At 37.1% G+C, this 23,093-nt stretch overlaps 1 protein-coding gene across 50 annotated transcripts in view; it reads left to right on the top strand.

Annotated features, from left to right (window-relative positions):
• Window positions 1–23,093, top strand: part of LOC129565966 (autism susceptibility gene 2 protein-like) — a 253,449-nt gene that overhangs the window by 186,307 nt on the left and 44,049 nt on the right. For 2 of the 50 annotated variants that reach the window (XM_055441444.1, XM_055441445.1), the window contains one exon: window positions 22,211–22,264. The exons of the other annotated variants lie outside the window; for them this stretch is intronic. In XM_055441444.1, the coding sequence (XP_055297419.1) occupies window positions 22,238–22,264 (27 nt within the window). In that variant the 5' untranslated portion in view covers window positions 22,211–22,237. The remainder of the gene's footprint in view (window positions 1–22,210; window positions 22,265–23,093) is intronic. 50 annotated transcript variants of the gene reach the window in all.

Genomic DNA, 23,093 nt, shown 5'->3' with positions numbered 1-23,093 from the left:
TTCCAAAATGTTTCCCGAAAAATGCACACACACACACGAAACCCGAAAAGACAACAGACGAACGGTACAACGTGATGAATTTATGGTTTTATCCGAAAAATCAATATCATTGGCTCGAATGGAATGGTACAATGAAATAACGAACGCAGCCGAAAAAAACACAGCAACCAAAAATGAATAAAAAATAAAGAAAGTACACATTCAAAATATGCAAACATAACAATGGCAAAATGAGCCCGCAAAAACGCCGTTATTTATAAACTCCAAAAAGCGAGCGGACCATTGTTTGGGTTGGTTTTTGTTTTTGTGTGTAAACGAAACGAATTGCATTTTGATAATAAATTAATAAAAACAGCGTGAAATATTCGCTATTGTGTAATAAGCACAGCCCGAGAACAAAGCAATAAATTACATTACGACTCGGTTGGTTTTTGTTTTGGCGTGCGCGACCGCTCCATTTGAATAGATAGCTGTGCGGCAATGCAACGCCAGTTATTGACTGCAAACAAATGCAATTGTATTTGCTCAGGCGCCATTATCATGTTCATGAAATGGTTTATGCTCCAGCCTCACGTCAGTTGGCAAAACTGAACAACTGTCTATCGCTCTTGATCGTACTACTAAAATATTTGTACTTTTGGCCGGCAGCAACAACGAACATTGCCACTTAATCGAATAAATAACAAATAAGCGAATGTCAAAAACACTTCGATTTTAGATATGTTTCGACATGAGTTTGTGACAAATTTTCCAGCCATTGATTTATAAACTCGGTTATGCCATTGATTGTTCGGGTTCCGAAAACTTTACAATGCCATTTATCAATTGAGAGCACAACCCAACCCACATGCATGTATAGAAAACAGTCGAAAACAAGAACATGTCAAAGTGCTTAATTTGATTTCTCAATTTACTATTTCGATATATTTGGAATTGGTCGGCATTGACAACGGTGAGACAATGAAATTTGCATGCCATCTGCCAATTGTGTGCACATTTCATTTATCGTCTGCTGCAGCAGAATACAAGTGATCATCTGCCTCTAGTCATTTCATATTTATTTATTTGAGTAAACGAGATACTGTTTGGATTGACAATTTTTCAATCGAAAATTATGGCTCAATAATAGATTAGCTTCGCTTTTATTGTAAATAGATGATTTAATTCTGGCCAAAACGTCCATTTTCAATCGCAAGACTCTCGATACAATTTCAATTTAAAATTGAAATGGATAGCAATTTTTTCAAAATGAAAATGTCATGACCATTTCAATTGCTGTCTCATTTTCATTTCATAGATTGAGGAAATGCATTGCTGATTTCCATTTTCATGGCAGACAATTGCAAAATATGCAAAATCCGATTTGCATAGTGAACGAGGCATGAGCAAACAATTCGGCAATTTGGTCAACCGATGCCGAATGTTTTATGCGATTGACAGTAAGTTCGTCGATTTCAACGTTTTGAAGCATGAAATACACTTGAGATTGGCCGAGAATGAATTTTATTTGATGCAGTTTTGAATATTGAATTTGGCTGACCTCTTTTTAGTTGAATACCATCCCAGATGAGATGTGGTCATTAAAATGGCTAGATTAATTTTCTGCTAGGTTTACCTTCAGCTGAACTGTGTGTTTAAAATTGAATATGATTTTGGAAATATCGCCTGGTGACTGCCATTGACAGCGCATGCTGCATTATTATTATTTCGATTGGGAATTTTGTGCCAAATGTGCAGCAACAGTAGTCTCGATTTTACGAGCAAATAAACTCCTAAAATATACATGCACAAGCACATGCACCACATACACACAAATAGGACGAGATTTAATATGCGATGCTATTGAATTTGAATGAGCCGGTGTGTATGTGTACTGATGCGACATGTACATTGTACAATTCTCTGCCGATAAATCAAATTGGCTCTTGATTACCGAATATGATTTTGACAATAATAGACACACAGATTTGCGGCTTTTATTCAATATGCTCAATCCCGTCAGGGACGTTATATTTTACGTACGTTTGCCCATGTTAGCTATCGCATAAATGTCATGAACACTCGCCCTCGCCCTAGCTCTCACAACACTCACATACGGAAATGCTCAGTTCAATAACAAACTCAATTACTGCTAAATATTTTGGCATTCAAAGTGATTAGAATCAATTTATTTGCATTTGGCCAAAAGGTTCGGATTGAATTTTGAAGGAAACCGGGTTAGAAAAGAGCAGCAAGCGAGACGATTAAATTGGAAAATCTGATGCCAACAATATTTCCGATGTGAACAAAATATTACCACGGGCAACCAATTCACTCATTTCCCATTATAAATTCATTTTCATGAAATATGAGGTGGGATATTTTGCATAACGTCGAACAAGAGTTTATAATTGCTATTTTCTACGGCTGGCAAAAATGGTGGAGTGTTCGGAAAATGGTGGATGAATTTTTCGTCACCGACTCAAATGACCGAAAAGAGAAAATGTGAAACGTATTATGTGAACGTTTCCATAAATTAAATAGGCTACTTAACCGAAAGTTATTGGATTAAAGGCCTTGCTGCCATCGTTTCCGCCGCCGCCACCATCATCAACAAAAAATAGCAATAATTAAGGTTGTAGATGAATTGACCCCAAGCTGAATGCTCGACGCCATGAAATGTGAATATGCGATCAAATGGTCGAGAGTAGACATAAACTGATTATCTAGTCAGCATTTGCCAACCGGGAGAAAAAAGGGTATCCTCCGCTCTGTATCTCATTTGCTGTTCTCCGCTGTATTGATTTTTAGTTAATTAATGAAAAATACGAACGACGACTAGCACGGGGAAGGAAAATTAGGAGCAAACGATACGGCGAAAAAAGGTTGGACCGAACGATAAATGCCGTATACTCTAGCTCGCTTAATGTTCCGTTGCTATTTTTGTTTACCGTTGGGATTAATTTTACATCAACTGTGTGTGTGTGTGTATATCGGGCTCTCGTATCCAATTCAGATTCATGCAATTAGGGTACGCTAAAATCATATCGTCTTTCAATGATGGCGATACAAACGCCACGCCAAAATGGATGCAATCCACCAGAGACAGCGTTTGAAGTAAGAATATAATTATAAATTCATGGGGTCGCACACAAAATGAGCAGATAACAACGCGTCGGTAGATGAACACACGCGAGCGGGCGGATGGACGGACGGGATGGCGTTGGTTGAAGCCAAAGTTTAAGCACAAATGTTTAATAATGTTGGCACAAAATGTGTAGAGTAATTACGAATATTTCAACAATCGATGCTTGTTCGATCCCTGACCTCTTTTTTATGGCTGTTCAACAACTTCTCGACATAATTTGCACGAAAATGCTGTTGATGAAAGAAAAAAAAAACTCCGACTGGACTGTGGGGATTATACAAAAAGCACTAATTGAATTTTTTTCTTCTCACAATTTGGTGTTTTTACTTCGTTAACGAACCACACAATTTGGATCACACCATCTGCTACTTATCACTAAAAACAACATAACCATTTGCACAGTTAACTCGAAAGTGATTAAATCATATCGATCTCTGGTTGAATACACCCGTTCGTGTTCGATATTGAAAGTTATCATCACGTAATTAAAATGTTTTTTACGTGCAATTTTTGTACGAATTTTTATCTGTGGTATAGCGATGAGATGGACGAGATACCGATTATCATATTACACTAAAAAAAAGAGAAAGCCGGGTAGCCGAAGCTATCAAAGATTTATTGATTAATCACATTCGGTGTCCGTTTACAAGGGCCTCACGTATTCTTTTCTTGGAGGAAAAAAAGAAAGCCCATCAAGAGTCAAGCATAAAGAAAAATCAGATTAAAAAATACGCAAAAAAGTAGCAAGTAATCGAACACATGGTCGGAGGGAAAAAAATATTATAAAATGAAATTGAATTCGCACAAGAACGAGTTTTTCTTCGCTTCGTTCTTTATTTCGGGTGAAAAAAAGAGAGCATGCACTGGTAGCTTGTCTCACTATTAATATGCTAATATTCCGAATGGTGTTCGCTCACAATCTCATAAATTTTAAAGGTGAACATTTGGTGTTGCTGATGAGAGCGAGTTTCTTTTTTCTTCTGCTTGCTTCATGTTACTCTTGTGCTAAAAGCGCACAACCATTTATCGAGTACAATTAGACTAAAACATGATACCAAAACAATGCAGAAGAAACGAAAGAAAAAACGAGCCAAAAATGGAATACGCAACAGAAGAAGTAAAAAAACGGCGAAATAATTTACTTTCAAAAAGTGAGACACACCGGTACAGAAGTATGGCTTTCCAGGTAAAAACGGCGTATAAATTACATCGGTTCGTCCGGTAAAATGGAATGCAACAGGAGTAGCAGCAGTGGCAGCATGATCGTACAACAAATTTTCGGTCGCATTTTAGCATACAAATGACATACACACCGTCGCACACTGTCCGATGATGTTGCCCACTTGCTTAATTTATTGCACGAACACACAATCACAGCTCCAACGATGAATACTTCGCGAGTGAGCGCGCGCGCGTGCGCGCTCATTTGATTCAAAACGTCGCGTCTTCAGCAATCGTGTTGCTCTCTTCACATGGTATAAAACTAATTGTATCTGAACGACAACAGCATGTTCATTTTGCATTCGTCTCTTCCGTTCTCGCGTTTCTTTTGTTTGAAATCGCATTTTGCGCTGGCTGCTTCTTTTTCCATGCCACAATATCACATTTTCGATTCTCACATTTCGCTAGTGTTGTGTGTTTCTTTTATCGGCGACTGAATTATGTTCACTTCACTTCACTATGTTGCTGTATCAAGAGTTTTTAATCTTTTGCTTGCTCGGTCGCTCTCTGCATAAATGCCTTTGAAACGAATCGAGCCTTTTGATTCAATTCCAAATCAATTGAAAGGAGAAAAAAAATCACAGTCGCCAAGCGACTCACTTGCAATGGAAATCATGCTGTGCCATCGAACAAGTATATAGTAAACAAAAAAACCTGGTGAACTTTGCAATGAAATGTGCAACATTCTTTATTTGATGCACCATGGAGAGTGGAGTCCATTTACAATGTTTATTTTTCGTATTCGTCTTTTTTTCCATCCCAATTCAATACAACATAATTTGTATTTGAACGATGTTTAAAACCAACAAATATTCGGAATTCAATTTTAAAATGTACGAACACTGATTTTTGTTTGTTTTCAGTCAGCATATTCCACCATGGGAAAAACATTGCATGCACAAGACACAAAAAATAAGAAGAAGCCGAAGCAAACATGATTCAGTTCAAAGTGAATTTATGTGAAGAAACTTCATTAAATTCAATTAGGTGGACAGTTTTGAGCTGCAACTAAACATCACTCTCACTCAATTGCTGTCCTATCGACAGTCCTATATAGGAGATAAGCTGTGTCTCGATCGTGCTGCCAATGCCGTGGTCGTCGTCGTCATTGTTGTCGATTTCAAGTCTCAAAGTCACGAAACTGCGTGTGGTTTACTCGAAATCGATTATAAAAAGTCTCTTGGTGTGCATTGTTTGGGTTGTTTTTCGCTCCGTGCAGAATTTTCAATTATGTGACAAGAGTGACATTAACAAAAACTTGGATTTTTCTCCGCCTCTCTCTTCTCTTCTCTGCACATTTCTTTTGTTTTCATTCGCAAAGTCAACGATACACAAGATTTACGTATAAATTATTTGCCGCAAAAAGCCACAGAAAAGAGAGAAGCAAAAAAAAATGGAATGAAGCAAAGCGAACGCCATAGAAAGATATCGAATTATCGATATCAAGTCAATTGTTATGCGTTGCGCATTCAAGTCCATACAAGTTGTTTACATGAGCAGCACTTAAATCAAAGGCAGTTTTTGCGCTCGTTCGTTCATACGTTGGTTTGCTCTCTCGCGACATTTCTTTTCGCCATTTTTGGCATGATTTATTTGCACAATCGGCATGAAGCTCGCGATGACGACGACGTCGACCAACGCATAGTAAATGAACACTTTTGCGAAAGGCAAAAAAGGCGACCACAGTGAGACTGTGAATACATTTGCTCGATAAATGTCAATTAGATTATGTCGTTCGCTTGCTAATCAATCTCGGCGTGCATAACGAGACACGAAGAAATTAAACCGTTGCGTCTGTACGTTCAATGAAAATCAATAAGAATAAGATACACGCCAAAATCAATGGAGAATGGAGGAAAAAACGACGACAGAAAAAAATCCATCGCAACAAAAATGAATAATAAACGCACGCGATTTTCCGTGTGTTGACTTTAGCAAGTAATCAGCATCACCCAGCATTGACGTTAGCGAAGTGCGGCAAAACGGTAGGCGAGCGATAGGGAGAGCGAGATCATAACGATGTGATCCCATTTGTATTGGATTGAAAGCCAAATAGGCGGAAAATGTACACTCTTTTAAAGTGTAATGATAAAATTATTATCATTTACCAGAATCTTGGTTTGTTGTTTTTGCTGTTTTTCTCATTCGTGTCTTTGTCTCCGCGGAGCGTGTTTGTTATCTTCGCCATCATGTGGTTTTGCTTATGTTCTTTTGCACCGATCACTAATAATCATTGGATCGGTAGTTTTCTCTCGTAAACCGTCGTCGCCTCATCGAACCACCATCATCATCATGCAAACGACTTTTTCTCTCGAACTAACACACGATGCTGTCTTTGGCTTTCTTCTTGGCGTTCTCTTTCCTCCTCGCTCGCTTCTTTTTCGTTTTCCAAATTTGGTTCGAGGCAGTTTTTTTCTTTTGCTGCTGCAAACAATGCACATTCAACACAAAACCGATTCCACAGCTGCACGACACAAACAATTGAGTGCGATGGTGCACTCACGCGCAAAACATACACAGCGGAAGAAAACGTGGTGAATTAAAAACGATAAAATTAATTGAAATGCCATTTCCATTTATAGTGATTTCAGCTCGTTAAAGTATCACCATAATTAACCGCTGCGCCATTTACAGCCATTCGATTCCCTTATGGCTGTGGATGGAAAATGGTGGCATAGCCCGGTACGGGAAGCACAGCTACCAGAAGCAGTGCTCTCTCTGTGTGTGTCTCTCTCACTCTCTCTCTCTCTCTCTCTCTCTCTCTCGTGCGCGCGATAACAATCAAATCGAAACGACTTGCGAAAAAATGCAAGAAACGAAAACTGCACAACTGCAGCAGCAGCCGGTGCAGCAAAAAAGCGTGAAATCTCGAATAAGTGATATGATACAAACCGTGAGCAGACTGTGAATGTTCACGCAAACAATTTAGCATTTTGTGAGGCTCCGGCCTTTTTTGTTATGGCAAAACATTTCGTTGCATTAATGCAAACTGATGTTTGGTTACTTGTTGACAGCCTTACAAATATGATATTATACAAAAATAAATTTTGTACAAATTTTTCGAACAAGAAAAACGTTTATCACGTTCGCAAAAGAAGAGGAAAAAACGGCACACAATCAATGCACGTCAAAAAAAGAAAGAAAAAAATGCACCGACAGTCAGTTCAGTTTGTGACGGCTAATTGACGTCTATCCGTAGTGAATTACATTTTAATTTAACGCCAGATTTTTTCGAGTGCATCTTTATGCCCGTCGTCTTTCATTTTAAAATGAAGTGATTTTCCTGAAGAAGAAAAAAAGACCAGCCATCGCTGGAGCTGCATGGCAAATTAAACTTCCCGTCAAAACAGACGAGTGAATCAGAGGAGAGAGAGAGAGAAAATTGTGCGGACCAGCAAATTTGTGAGAAATCGACAAAATTTTGGTGGAGAGCAAGCGAATTACATTCAGCTCTTCATGCACTCACGATTTTATTGCATTCACAATCTTGACACTGCAATAGTTTTCCATTAATTTTTTTTCCTTTTATTTTCACAAAACTCTCGCGAAAGTGCAAGACGAGTGTTGAATGAAAAAAAAAAATCGTAGCTAGTGCGATGAAAATGATTGTTTCATTGGCCCTTGATCTTTGAGCTCTGCATTTGAAATGTTAAAAGAATTAAACTAAATATCATGCGATGGACAGCATCAAAATGAGATTTTAAAGAATGGATTAAAACAAAATCATCCTGTAGATGGATGAAATTTTATCAGCGGAGAGAGAGAGAGAGAGAGAGAAACAAAAACACGACGCTCATCGAGCGTCAAACTCAGTTCAATTATTGTTGAATTGGTTTTTTTTTTCTTGTTGTTATACCGTTCGAACAGTTTTCGTTTCGTTGTTAAAACTAACGGCATCAAAAGAGCTTGTTACATTTTTATTCTCTCTCCGTCGAGCGTCGGGTAATTCGTTTTTATTGCAGCACAAAATTGACTTTGTTCCAAAACAAAAGGCTTAAAATACTCATTTGTCGAACGCCACGAACAGTGACAACTAATTTATTTTCAAAGCGTATACCCATACTATGGCGCATGGTTCCAGACCATTACATTGATCGCATCGCCCATTGCAATCAGTGTTTTTTCTTCGGTTTTGTAGAAGCAAAAAAAAAGCGGCAATGAGAGCGACTTAATTAAATTGTTGGCCGATCAACACAATAGCGTCGCAGTCTCGTTTCGAAGCATTCACAAAACGAATGAGAACACACTGGGCCAGTGCATAAAGTGAAAGAGACTTGAATGAATAGAGAGCCATTGAATGGTGTGTGTGTGTGTGTGTGTGTGTGGTTTTTGTTAGTTTTTTATCTGTTTAACCAGAGAATAAGCAGAAAGTAACACAGAGTATTATTTCACGCGGTTGGCATTACAATAATGATGGTACACATTCACACCGCCAATCCAATGGTTTGTCTGATTGCCTCGGCTCAACTGCCACGACCTGTATTATAATCAACCGCAAATTCATGAGCCAAACAAAAACAAAACATAACACCGTTCGGCTGTGGTAGCGCCCAACATGCGCGCGATCGTTTGGAATAACTTTTGTATTTTGCTCGATGGACAATTAGAAACAATTTTCTTGTTTGCATTTGTATCGCTTCGTGGTGCCATTGTATGTCGTTGTTGTTATGTTTGAGCTCCGTGTTGAAGATGGCAGAAAGTCCCGACCAAATAAACCCATGTGAAAAAACGAGTAGCTGTTGTGTGTCTTTACACACAACAGCAGTCAGCGGTCCGTGTCAACGTTTGAGGATTGTGTGTTGATTAGCCTCGGATGGTTTATTCTCACTTTTTCGGTGCTACCGTGTGTAACTTTGTTGTTCCCTTTAAGTAACCGAATCAACAACAACAACAGCAGAAAACCACTGGCCAAACGCTTTTTTCCATTAGCACAGTTAATAAGAAAATATATCGCATAATGAAAGCTACACAATTCAATTGAGTTTTGGGCTTACAAAGCAATTGTATAATTGAGCCTTTGTCGAAATTTCGTTCGCATTAATTTGATTCAATGATCCGATACATTTAATAGCCACGGCGTTGTGGATGATGATGATGATGAAAAAAAACCATTTAATTTATAGCTGTTATCGTCTGTCTTGTGATATCCCGTGTACGGTTGAAAATGGTTTTTTTTTCGACTCACTTTGTCGCTCTGTACGCTGTTCCTTCTTTCTTCCTCACTCAAACCGACTTTTTTTCCCGTCTAATTCTTAATTTTGCTGCTCATATTATTTACGCTCAAAATTGTGTTACTGTTGGTTTTCTTTTTCTTCTTCATCGCCCCATTCATTTTCTCGCAACTTTTCGTCGGCTGTAAATAAATTACCAACTTTACGGTTTAATGCTCATACAAGTGTACAATGTTTCGGTCGAATAACTTTTCCACAAAACACCGAAACAAAAACTCAAACAGAAAAAAACGAGAAGCCGAAGAAGAAGACTGAAAATATGCGCCCCAGCGGTCGAAACAAAATTGTTTTCTATACATATAGACGCTTTTTTTTTCTCATTGGAAAACTTTGATTTTACTCTTTGTCTGGCCAACCAACCGAACACCGACTGGAATTTCAACTACAAAATGTTATTTTCATGGAATCACCCAAACGCTTTTTTCCTTCTTTGTTTTCTTTCACTAGCCTCTCTCTCTGTATGTGCAGCTGCTGCTGCTGCTTTGTTACACAGCTTTCGTGTCGATCAAATTAAATTAAAGCACACAACGGCATACAACTTGCTCAAATCCGATTAAGTCATCACAATGTATTTATCGACATAAAATTGCACGACCAAATCGTTTCGCATTCTTTCGTCTTTTTTGTTGTTGCCTTTTTTTGGTTGCTGGTGGTGTGTTTCACTCGGCTGCTGTGTACGTATGCCCGGCATTCTTTGTTGAAATTGAAACTTTCTGGCCATGGTTGATGGTAAGTGGTTTTTTGCCACACGAAAATATGAAACGAAAATTCCATCGAAAACTTTCCTAATTAAACCGAACAGAATTCGAGCTATTTCTAAATTGATGTTTACCGCCACGTTATTACAATTCCAAAGTGCTCATGTGTTCAAGTGGCCAAAGTCTACTCAATGTTACACATATTCTCTTCCACTCGTCCTCTGCCTCTGTCGCCTTTTTCATCTGTTTCACTTATTCTATCGCACTCTTCACTTTATTGAACGTCAGCAGTTTTGGTTTCGAAGTCTTTCATCGAAGCACAAATTGACCGAAGCCAAAGTCAATTTTCCGTTTGGTATCGCATAACAAAGATTCTCTTCATTCTGCAAGGATCCACTCGTACTTTCTCCCTTGCAAAACAATGCCGATAAGGATGCTAGTTTCGATGGCAATCGTTCAAATTGTAATTCTGTAAAGAAATGCTCATTGGCATGAAACCAATCTGAATTATTGTTATTGCTTGTGCTTAAAGGTCGAAGTTAGATCTCGGGTGTGTCTCGGATCAGAGGGCACAGCGAAGAGCGAGCGAGCGAGAAAAAGGGATCGACTGTTGTTGTTCCTCTTCATTATAAAATGCAGCTTAAATTGTTGGCAATTTCGATGTTACAAACTGGAATGCAATATCGATACTTAAGTAGGACTAATCGATTGCATCGTCGCACATCAAAATCCAATTATTCCATTCATCCGAACGAAGAAAACCTACCGAGAATCCATTCAACGTCAGGAATTTACATCATTGTTTATTCAATGGATTGGGTTAGCGGTTGCTTTCAATTAAGAGTATTTTCCCCAATGAACAATGCACTGCTGAATGGGCAAAGTTATTTTGAAAGTCTTAATCTTTTGGCTTTAACTTTAATTTAATATATATATGAAATGGGAATGCTGGGGAATGGGAATTGCTTCGGTTTGGGAAATAAATCAGGAATGCTCATAATTGAGCAGAAAGCACGTACCGTACATGCAACCGAAAATTACTACATATTTAATTACTTGATTTAACTCCCTGAGCTGAACACAGGAACGCTCGGATAGATTACATAAGAATTTATGTCATTGACCTTTCACAGTTATGTAATTGAACGTTTTTTTTTCTTCTTGAATTTAAAAGTTTCAGCCTTTCTAAGGTCCTATCGATTAATATTTAAAAAAAAAAGAATGGTCGTTTCACTTCAAATTATCCAATTTAACTTAAACGATTGACTGAATTGACGTGTGAATCCATTTACTTACTAGACTAAATGAATGGAGTGAGTTGCAGCTATCCCCATGAAAAACACACCAATTATGTCCGCGGAGCTATTATAAAAACTGTCATGCTATCGATTTTCATGGATAAAAGTGGTTTTTATACGCATATTTCGTATTTTTAAAATGAAAAATCCAAACCACCGAAGAATATTGTGGATGGGCCAGAAAAAAATTGGTCGATCTCGCCTATTGAATATCATTTCACGTTGAAATGATATAATTGGAGGAATATTAAATTGTCCTGTTACTGGAAAAATGCGGTGCTTTTCATTCTTTTTTTTCTACCGTGAGTGGTAAATTTGTTAATAGCGAACAAACAAGAAATTAAAATATACGAAACAGTAAAGCCTGATTAAATTAAGAGCATTTCATCCACTCCACAATTTTTTGTTCATCGAAAAAAGTGGCCCCATTCAATGCGCTGCATTTTATTATAGAATATCCGAAAGAAAAAACGCTACAATTCCACACTCTCACACTTTTTCATGCTATTGGCTGTCATTTTTTGTTCGTTCTCCTGCGGGGCTCATTTATCCAGTAAACCGAGAGAAGATTGCCAATGAATGCAAACTAAATGAAAAAAAAAACACCAAACAGCACAACACAGAATGTATTCAGCGAGAGCTTTTTAAGCATAAATTCAATCATCGATATGCAAATTGTATTATCTGGTTATTGCTGTTTCGTATATTGTTTGCTATATGTTCATTCCGTTTCATTTTGTATTCTCGGCCAAAATCACTTTATCTGCGCTTTTTTCATGGTATAAGCGCATATAATGTCTCTATGTGTATAAATTTATACACAATTTATTTATTTAATTCCATTCGGTTGTGAATTTTTCCTTATTCCTGGTTTGCGCTCGTTCGTCCAATTTTTTTTTTTTGCTCTACGTGGCACTTTTATTTATGCATAACATTTTTCTTGTTGCGATTGCGATGGATGGCGGATTGCATAGAGACGATATTATAAAGAAAAAAACAACAAATAACGAAGCACAAAACATGCAATAGCTGGCCGTGTGTGTATGCCAGAGGAATATATATTTTTGGTTCGATGGCAATTTTTTTTTGTTTTTTCTTCTGCGTTCACATTTCAACATTGAATCGAAACTGATATTTTAAATAAAGCGAATAAAATCAAACGACGGCACGAAACAAAAAAAAATTGCATTTCCAACGTAGAGATCCAGACAGAGAGAGAGAAGAATGAAAAACTGCAACAAACGAGAATTGAAACAGTGAAGAAAAAAAACCGAATTTGCATGCAACAACATAATAAAAACAAAGCTGATAGCAATGAAATGCTAAAAAACAGTAGCAAACAAACAGACATCCGAAGCCTGAAAGCCCCCGTAAATTTTATATGCGAATGAAATATAAAATCGAGAAAAAAACAACGAACAAATCTGAGAACAACACAGCAAAAAAAAAAAACGGCCGAAACGAACCGAACCGGGCATGACATAGAATAAATACATATGGAGAGGCATGAAAGAGTGGCGAAGTGAAAAATCCATTGCAATAGCTGCATTAGCATCCTGACACAAACTCAGTTCAGTTTGGGTTTTTTTCATCACGCGCGCACTCGCAGTCAAAAGTTTTGGAATCGATTGCGATGCGCGAAAAAAGCCAGAAGTCAAACCAGAGGCATCGTGTATGTGTGTATGGGATATGTGATTGTTATGAAACAAATTCAACCGTATGAATAAATAAAATCAGATATTTATTCATAAACAAATTCAAATTGAAGTGGAATTGTTATGGAGTGCAATGGTTTATTGAATCAGCTCTCTCTCTCGTTTCGGAAACGTTGCAGCAGCAGATCCGAAATTCTTTTGATTCTTTTTTTTTATATTTATGTTGTTGCCTGTTATTCTTTGTCGCATTCGGTACTGTTGTGTTCTCCTCCTTTTTGCCAATTTGTTATTCGTTCAGGCATACTCGAAATCAAGCTGGAAAAAAAAAATAGTTCAGTATCCCAGCATAAAAGACTTTTTCACTCGATGCACGTACACTTTCGAATTTCAACAATAGTTTTACGACGTCTGTTTGCGCACAACAACAATAACAAATCAACTCAATTTCGTTGTTCTATTCGCACTCGCTCTTCCAACAACAAGCGCAGCAGCAGCAGCAGCGGAAAAATTGCATACAATAACAATCAATGACCAAACCGACAACGACAAAGAATAACTTGAATGCCAATGTGAACTGAACTAAACACACATAACAATATTCTATTTGGAAAAGAACGCAAATCGAATCAATAAATTGCTTTGCTGCTCACTACCAAATAATAAAAAAAAAAACAAAACCAAATACGAGAACATAAAACTCGCAGTGAGAGAGACAAAACAAACACACAAATGGAATAAAGAATTGCCATATAAATAACATTGCAAATTTGAATACGTTCTCAATTTGCATACCAGAACATAACATACACACACACAATTGATTTAGATTTTTCGTTCCAATATAAATATTTCATTCGTTGTACGCGGTCGTCGGTAACGAGTTATTTTTGCAATTTAGTCTCTTCGCTTTTATTTCCACTCGGTTGTATGTATTTTTGCGATTTAATCGGCACATGCATGAAAAAGGATCATGTACGTGGTTCGGTGCCAAGACGCACGCGGCTCGTTTTATAATAAATTGGTACAATCGATCGCCCGGTACAACGACCGATTTGCCTATGCAAAATACATTTTTGAGATAAAAAAAAATATATATATAGAATGCAACGACCATTTGAATTGATAATGATGTTAAATGTGGCCATTTTGCCTTGCATACACACACACACACACACACACACACACACACACACACACACACTCTTGTGACTGAGTCTATGCGCTAACAACTTAAATATGTGCTACGGAAACGTATGTATTCGTGATTTATTGCAACACATTCTTTGTGGCCAATCAAAGGAGTCGATTGGCGGTTTAACGCTTTCCCATATATAATATCAGAACTGAATCAAATACATGAGCTTTGCCCCTCGCAACCAAGGCCCAGGCAATATGGTATCTGGAAAATGATCCCTTCGACTTTGTTCATGTTGAGAACAAGTTCTATTTTGTTCTTTTTGATTTTTCAAATGATATTTCTCATTTATTTATTTTTTTTTCGAATGATATGGTGGATGGCTAATTTTCTGAAAATAATGATAATATTTTCCAGACGAACTTTTGCCATAATTCTCTGATATTCTGTAGCGGCTGAGTACATTTAAGAAATTCAATTCTCAAATATTCAAAGCATCTAATTTGAAGCAAAAATTCTAGTAAAATTCCGTTTACATTTTTAAATTACATACGCTTCAATTTATTCCAAATATTCTGGTGTTAAAAATTCTGAGAATGTCACGAATGAATATTGCCCCATCAAATTGTTTACCTATTTTGAACGATACAATATAAAAGCTATATGAATGTCAACCAGCAACGAACTTTGAGCCATATTTTTCCATATTACAGCTTTTTCCATTGGGAATGAAGTCAACTGTTGAGATGCAACACACGAATAAAAATGAATATTACATGAAATTGACATGAAAATGCTGGTAGAACAACTTTTCCATAAAACATTCGTTGGAACCCCATTTACTGTAGTCAAATTTCACTAACGCCGAATGCGAAAGAAAAGAAAATTATTCCGAGTGCATCAGAAGCACTTTTGAATAAATAGCATTGATGTCAACACTCAACGTTATTACAAATTTGCCCGAGACGAAGAGTCAAACCGAGAAGTTCGAGCTAAAACGACAAGCAACAGTGCCAAACGTTTGATGATGACACCGTAAAATGTTACTTCTTCAGAATTTTGCTCAGATAGACAGTTGATGTTCAAGTCAATATAATACTGATAGTGACTTGTTCAAACGTAGCGCAATGCCATAATCCGGATGGTATACATTGCCACGGTAACGAGAAAGAAAATAAAAGACGAAAGAAATTGAATATATTGTGGCTGGTGAAAAAGACGACCTTAAATGAAATATATGAAGCACAAAGTGCAGTGAAATATGAGAAAAATGATATTATTGCTGTGTCTTCTCTTCATCTTCATCTTTTTTCCCTGAGATAACATTTCTGTCGCAATTTACATAATGTATTTACTTTCATCTTTCGGTTGCTAGTCGTTGACTTCAAAGCAAAAGATAATGGAAAACGACGAACAAATTTCGTCGAACAAAAAGATGAAAGCGAATGAGCTGAACTTTTTGCCTGTAATCCTGTGCAAACAACGTTTTTTTCGACGTTTTCAAATTAACTAACCCTCGGGAAAATTTGCCAATGAAAAGCACAACATTTCTTTTTTTTGTCGGGATGGAAGAAAAGTTGTCCTATTTCTTTAGTAAACGACTGAAATGGTCGGTTTCCGGTGCTTTTCTTACAAAATGAATTAAAATAGAACAAATAACATTCTAATTAGAGTTGCTCATCAAGTGTAATTTAATTTTGGATGTGGGTCAGTGTATGCATGGCATGTATAGATGTCTTGAAAAGTGTTGAATATTAGATGTAACATTATAAATAATAATTTGCATTTGTGCTTGATTCGATGACAAACAAAACGGCAACAAAGTGTCCAATGACAAAATTCGAGTTGAAACCCGTTCATTGGGTTGACAAGATGCATGTGAGGGATTTTGAGTGAACGCCAAACGTGATTCTCGATGAGCTAAGCTCACATTTCTCACTCACACCTATCGTGACTGTGATACAATGTTGTTTGCTCTGTGTGCGACACACTCGCATTCCTGAGGACAAATGCCACCGTCGTAAAATCTAGAACGCAATAGAATTTGAATATTTGTACAGCATGGCCATAGACTCAGCAATCGCATTTTGGAGAAGAGCAACTATCTGGACAACAATTTGTGGCACGTCTTTGTGGCAACTTTAGCTATTTTGCACACCAACCACATCATTCCAATGAACTTTCGTTCGCCAAAAAAAACTCTTGCATAGCGAGCGTCTGTGTTTCTCAATCAATGGCATAAACCGAAAATAAACATTAAAATTGCAAATGTGAAATTGAAGCAATTTCATGCATGCGCCGCTGAAATAGGGTCAATAAGTTTTAATTGGAACCAGTTTTGCAGTGTTGCGTCGCAATTCTAAACAGAGAAGAAAAAACAACAACACAATTTAATCATGAAAAATGTTTTAATTGAGACGAGTGATGGTCGAATGAGAGAATTAGTGTGTGGTGTGCACTAAATCAACTGCAGCGACAGATCGACCATTTCAATCATATCGTTATGAGTGTTGTTTAGCAGCCAACTGCCAAATTTGTTTCATTTTTGCATTTTCTTTGTTGTTGATTTTGGCGAGTCCAATTGTATGACAACATGGGAAGTGTTGTCAGCATGCCAACTATTTACGAGTCAAAAGGGATAGAAATAGAAGAAATCCGAAAAAAAAACTCAAGATAGAAATGCGATTGATGTGGCGGTCAACACCTCTAAACCTTGTTCACTCGCTGAGTTTTTTCTGAATCGATCTCTCGGATTTGTTCGTCATTTAATTGGTTTGTGGCCAATAAATCGCGTCAATATGTCAATTCACACACAAGCATCGATCAGCATTGTAGTCGGAATTTCAAATGCGAGTTCTCGAAATCATTCACAGAACCATTTACTTTTATTGATGTTGCGCGTTCCGCTTCGAATCGATTGAAATGAACGATTCGAAGAATCTCTTAGTTCTGCCCACATTCGAAACCGAATAAAAGAAAATCGAACCGATGAACGAATTAAAAACCACTAATGCCTTTGATACACTTCATCGAATTGGATTTTACACCAAATAACTTTTGGCATTCTTGACATTTTGAGCGCGTCAATTTGGACGCTCACTTGTTCACACAAATCAAGAGGAAACTGAACCCACATCATTCGCCGTTTGCATTTTTAATTTTCGGCTCTTCCTTCCTCGCGCCGAAAGAATATGAGATGCGGCACATTAATCTGGAGTGTGTAATACGATGATGATGCTGATAATAATAATCAACTAATTTAAAATGGACAACTTTAATCATTTGATTTCATCTTCTTTTTTGTGGTCGATTAATTTGCGTAAGCTTTTGAATTGATCGAACAATCGTTTCACCATATCGTTTTATTTTTTTTGTGTGTTCTCTTGAATCGATTCGATTATTATTGTTTTTTTCTTCCTCGAATTGATTGGATTATCATCGTCTACGTAGAAAAAAAAACAATATGTGTTTTCGGGAGCAACAAAATCTGTGATTTTTTCCTTGAGTTTTCGAATTAAAATGAATGAATAACGAAATATGGTGAGACAGAGATTATTTTTACCACCAAAAAAACTATAACCAAAGCTAAGCTTTTAATGTTTTTTTTATTTTTTTTTCCTCTTTGACTTTCCGGACAACAAGAAAGAAAAAAACAAGCTAAATTGAACAACATTTTTTGTTGTTGTTGAGTTTTTGCCCGAAAAAATTCCACCACGACAAGAATGAAGAGAAAAAATATATCTGATTTTTATGCGATCACATCGGAATTAATTGATGTGACTGCATAAATTTAATATGGCGAGTGTGTCGCTCAGCATGACACTGAAATGGATGGCGAACAATCGAGTGCTAAAACGTCTTATCTAAATGTAATAAATTTAAATGAATTCATTAAAAATGAATGAAAATGAGACGCAGCGAATAAAGCTGAACGAAGAGAAAAATGCTGAGCAAAAGATGAAAAAAAAACACCAGAAGGATGGTCGCTATATGAAACATGTGCGCCGATAAAATCAGCAGAAAAAACACACACCAAGAGAAAGAGAGAGAGAGAGAGAGAGTTCGATGCCAACAAAAATTATTGCTTTCGGTCTGACCTCATGCAAGCAAATTTATTGCCTTAAATCTGAGCGTCAAAGACACAGATAAAAACACGAGATATACAAGTAACTATATCAGATTTCCATGGCGAGCGAACCCAGACCGAACGATTAAGATCTATTTTGAGAACTTGAATCGATTTGCGTAATTTAGTGTGGATAAAATGGCACAATGGCAACAAATGTTTCGGCGCAGTTTCTTTTAATAAAAATCACTCACAAAACTGCCTAAAATGGATTTAAATGGCTCGTCAATGGGTATTCGGTCGATGATGCCACAACAAATAAAACAACAACTTTACAACAATCGTTCCAATCTATTCAAATTACCGTTTTTAGATAGATATTTTTTTGACAAGTTAATAACTATAATTATAAGATAAACTCCAGCATCAGTCAATGGTGCCCAAAAATAAGAAGAGCGACGACGAGTGGGACACAATGTTAATGATAAGACCAAAGTATTCATTAACTCACAAAAACGGGTAAATTAGAGACCGAGTGGAAAAAAGGCGTGCATATTTTCAACAGCAATTAGCATAAAAATGATTAGATTACTCGTTCGCATCGTAATTTATCAAATTATTAGAGTTAATAAGACTGAAGCACAACAAGCACAGACCAAAAAAAACGCCGTTGAGAAGGAAAAAACACAGGAATATATTTAATTTTTATGGTAAATTTTATAACAGCGACAAGAAATAATCGTGAAAAAAAAACAACGAGTGAATGATGTTCACGTTCAGATGCTCACTCATCTGCGACTCATTTACTCGCTACTCGTATGCTACCCATACTTTTACAGTTTCAATTTATTCTGTCATCGTCACCCAAAACGATGAATGCCAAAGAAAATAAACTCGCGTTTGTTTTTTATTCCACGCTCTGTCTTTCTCTCTTCGAAAAATCTTTTTAAAGATCGTAATAAAAAAAACCAAGAGGAAAAAGCATTAAATCTCATGAAACAAAATGTACAACACACATCATCAATATAATTAAAAGCGAACCATGAAAAAAGCGGACGCGCGCGCACGTCAATGACAACGATTCAACGGCATGTTTGCCAACATCTGAAACTCATCTTTGGCAACGGCTCAAACAACATCCAACAGGCCAACAATGCGCGAATGAAGAAGCCACGAGAAGAGATGAAAAATGAATTTGTCTTTTTTACGATTATACAGTGTGTTAAAATCTGATTCGTTCGAATCGTTACAAATTCATTTCAGCGTGTTTTTTTTCCTTCACTGCTTCTTTGTGATGATTCGTTTGTGCCTTTTCATCTCTCTGGCAATGGTTTTTTTTCGAGCTGTTTGCACAGATTTCTTGTGTTCCACTTGTAAAAACAAAAATGTGAACAAATTTTCGAGTAAAAGAAGATTAATTATGTTTTTGTAGCATCGACGCCACCGCATTTTCATTTCCGAATCAACGAAGCACAATCGGCTTGAGCGAGCACATCAAATAAATTCTCTCTCTTTTTCGATGTGATGAACCCACCAAATTTGTATCATCTTTAAATAACAATTTACACTAATTTATAAATATGAACTGGCATCGAATGATCGATGAATGGAGAGAGAGCATCGAAATCAGGCTGCCCCCCTGAACAGATGAAGAAAAATAGAACGCCATCAGTTCTTTCAGTGGCACGAGATAGCACAAGGCACCAAATCTCCAAGCAGCTTTAAAAGTCAAATTAATTATTGATTTGACAACGGCGAAAATAAATCTTGGCGAGCAAACGAGAAGATGAAAGACTGCGCGCGAGCCAATGAATTGAACGAGAGGAGAAGAAAAAATGGACCACGGAATTAATGAGTCGAAAAAATGCGTGTGCGTCCCGCGTGTTTTGATCGAAAACAAAAAATTAAATTAATGAATTCCCGCACTGTGAAAATATCTAAACGATGCGCGATGCGTCTGATTCTCTCCCGGTGCGATTTATTTCTTATTTCACATTGTGGATTTTCTTTCTCTTGCTGCCGCTGATATTGTTGCTGTTGTTTTTTTTTTTTGTTCGGGTTGTGCGCTTCGTAAAATGGATTAGTACGTCGACAAGCGGCAGAAATAGCAATTACAATATTTATAGACATTGGGCTTCTTAAACGAGCGAACGAACTTAAATCAACTCGGCAAGAGATCAAATCGACCGCATAAAATAAACATAAATGAAAATTTGTTAAATGCCTATGTTTTAATATGCCACCGATACGATACACGACCGTGGCGAAATATTTTATCTCTCTCATATGCGGATAACTATCGGCATTTGTTTTTACATCTGTTTGTTCTATGTTTATTTTGATCTCGCTGAACTCTACGGTTGATCGATACTTTCATATATGTTTTGATTTTGCTTCTGCTTCGAAGGCGGCCGCATTATTTCCATCTAATTAGTTCTATTCGAGTGGATTACTGAAAAAACCACAAAGTCGCGCGCACACACACACACACACACTCAAAGTGACAAAATGTGGATTTTTGATGTTTTATTAATGTTGATTTAGTGCGACCAACGCGGATTATTTTCGGTTTCGACAAACGGTGCATGTCCAGATCGTCAACGAGTCGTACCTACACGACGACGACGACGACGACAACGGCGGCAGCGTCGAAGTTGTTGAAAAGCAGCGCGTGCTACATGGTCTTTCGATGTACAAATGCGTATGGGCATAAAATGTAGTTTAATTCCATGAGGCGTTGATATCTTTATGTTTGTCGTACTGTTGTACTCGATTATAGTTCCAATAGATTTCCATATTGTGGTCGTTTCTCTTTGTGGCATTTATCGTGCCCCACTCGGAAATGTTCAATCAGTTTTTTTTTTGTCTCAAACGTTAATGTTTGTTGATACATTTTTAAAGCGACACGCGTGAAAACCCAATATATCATTGTGTGGCGACACACACAATTTTCGTTGGTTTCATTCTATGTCACTCTGCCTCTGCACTGCATTTCATCAGCTGCAATAGACTTAATCTAAAATTTATATGCTTGAAATGGAGATTCGGAATTTGAGTTTGAAATGTTTTTTCAACTGTTCGATCTCACTCACTCCCTCTGTGTGTGTATCTGAAATGGGCTGCGGAGGCTGCTTCAAAATGATCAGAATGCGTAAATGGTTTATTGACATGACAACGTGAATATATAATTCGTACGAAAAAGCGGGAATATTTTAACATAAGTGCTATGTTGATAAAAATTAAAAGGATCAGCCGAGAGACAGAAGAGACGACGAGAAAAAAAAACTTGTTCAACTTGTAATTTCGGTTTAGTTCCTCTGATTAAGTGATTTAGTGTGAAAGACGACAAAAGCCAAATTCCGTTGTTAAGCCGCGACTAAATTTGTTTGTTAAGAGGATCTCTCGCAGTTTGAATGACGCTAATGAATTGTGTCACACTGAATGTGATGTGTGTGTTTCACGCCGCGCGTATTTATTTCACTGTAAACAATCGCATCGGCAGCGGCTCTTAAGCTGAGATTAAGTTTTCAACGTTCATCCACGTTCGCCGCATTATGTGGGATCGACACAGAAAAAAACGCATTGTAAAGTGCTGAATGCGCATTCATGTTTTTTATTCTCTGCTTCACATTATCGCCACACACATACAACAACACCATAAAAATAGAATCACAACATATTTGTCAAATAAATTTTCATTTTTATCCCAATCGATGGGTTTTTTCTGAGTGCATTTTGAATAATTAATTTAATTGCCGTTTTTTTTTGTTTATTTCCAGGTACATTTTGATGATAAAACGATTAGCATGGTTGCTAAGACGACACATTTTTCGGTAATGTATCAACTCGCTTACATTTTTTATGGGCTTGGCCATTTTCGATAATGAACCACCTTTTATCACATCCGCCAAGTAACAAAGTCTTGAACACATTCTCAGGAACCATTGAAAACATGTTATCACTTTTGTTGCTGCGGTTGTTAACAAACAAGAAACCATTTGTTTCAAGCCTGAGATGTGCCAATCAAATTGTGTGTGTTCTTTTCTCTCTCTCTCTCTCTCGTCGCTATTCATTTGATCGTAAGCCAGATTTTAGCGCTTGATGCTACTTTTAGTTGATTAACTAAAATTAGCCGAAACCAATTAAAGTTCATTTAAAATTCCTCTCACATCAAAGTTATACAATTAGCAGATGACGACGACGACAACGACAAATACGTCGTTGACGGCAATGAATTGAAGTTCGTCAAGTTCTCATGTGATAAAATGGTAATAAATCAAAGTTTCAAGCAGAAATGAATGATTTGAATTGGCTCGGTGTCAACATAGTTCACAGTAGGTTCCGTTGAGATCTGGTTTTTGATTAATTCACAAGTAAAAACAAACAATCAAAATCTAAAATGAGTCAGGAGATAGAGACGATGATGCTATAAATAAATCTAATTTTAACTGTGTGTGTGTGTGTGAAATGCAGTGAGCTCATGAAACGAAACCGATTTACAACATTTAAATTACAATTCTGAAATCCATTGTCGCACGTCAATACAATCAAAACGAAGTAATGGTTGTTGAATTGATGCATACATGAAAGCTGTTGACATAAGAAAACGTTTTCCCACACGGCTATTCGAATTCAATTGGATTGTCGCATCAAAATCGGCTG

This window comes from Sitodiplosis mosellana, unplaced genomic scaffold (assembly GCF_009176505.1).
Source record: "Sitodiplosis mosellana isolate CC-2019 unplaced genomic scaffold, AAFC_SMos_1.0 Smas_scaffold_3, whole genome shotgun sequence".
NCBI classification, from domain to species: Eukaryota; Metazoa; Arthropoda; class Insecta; order Diptera; family Cecidomyiidae; genus Sitodiplosis; species Sitodiplosis mosellana.
This window is presented reverse-complemented; position numbering and strand designations above follow the sequence as displayed.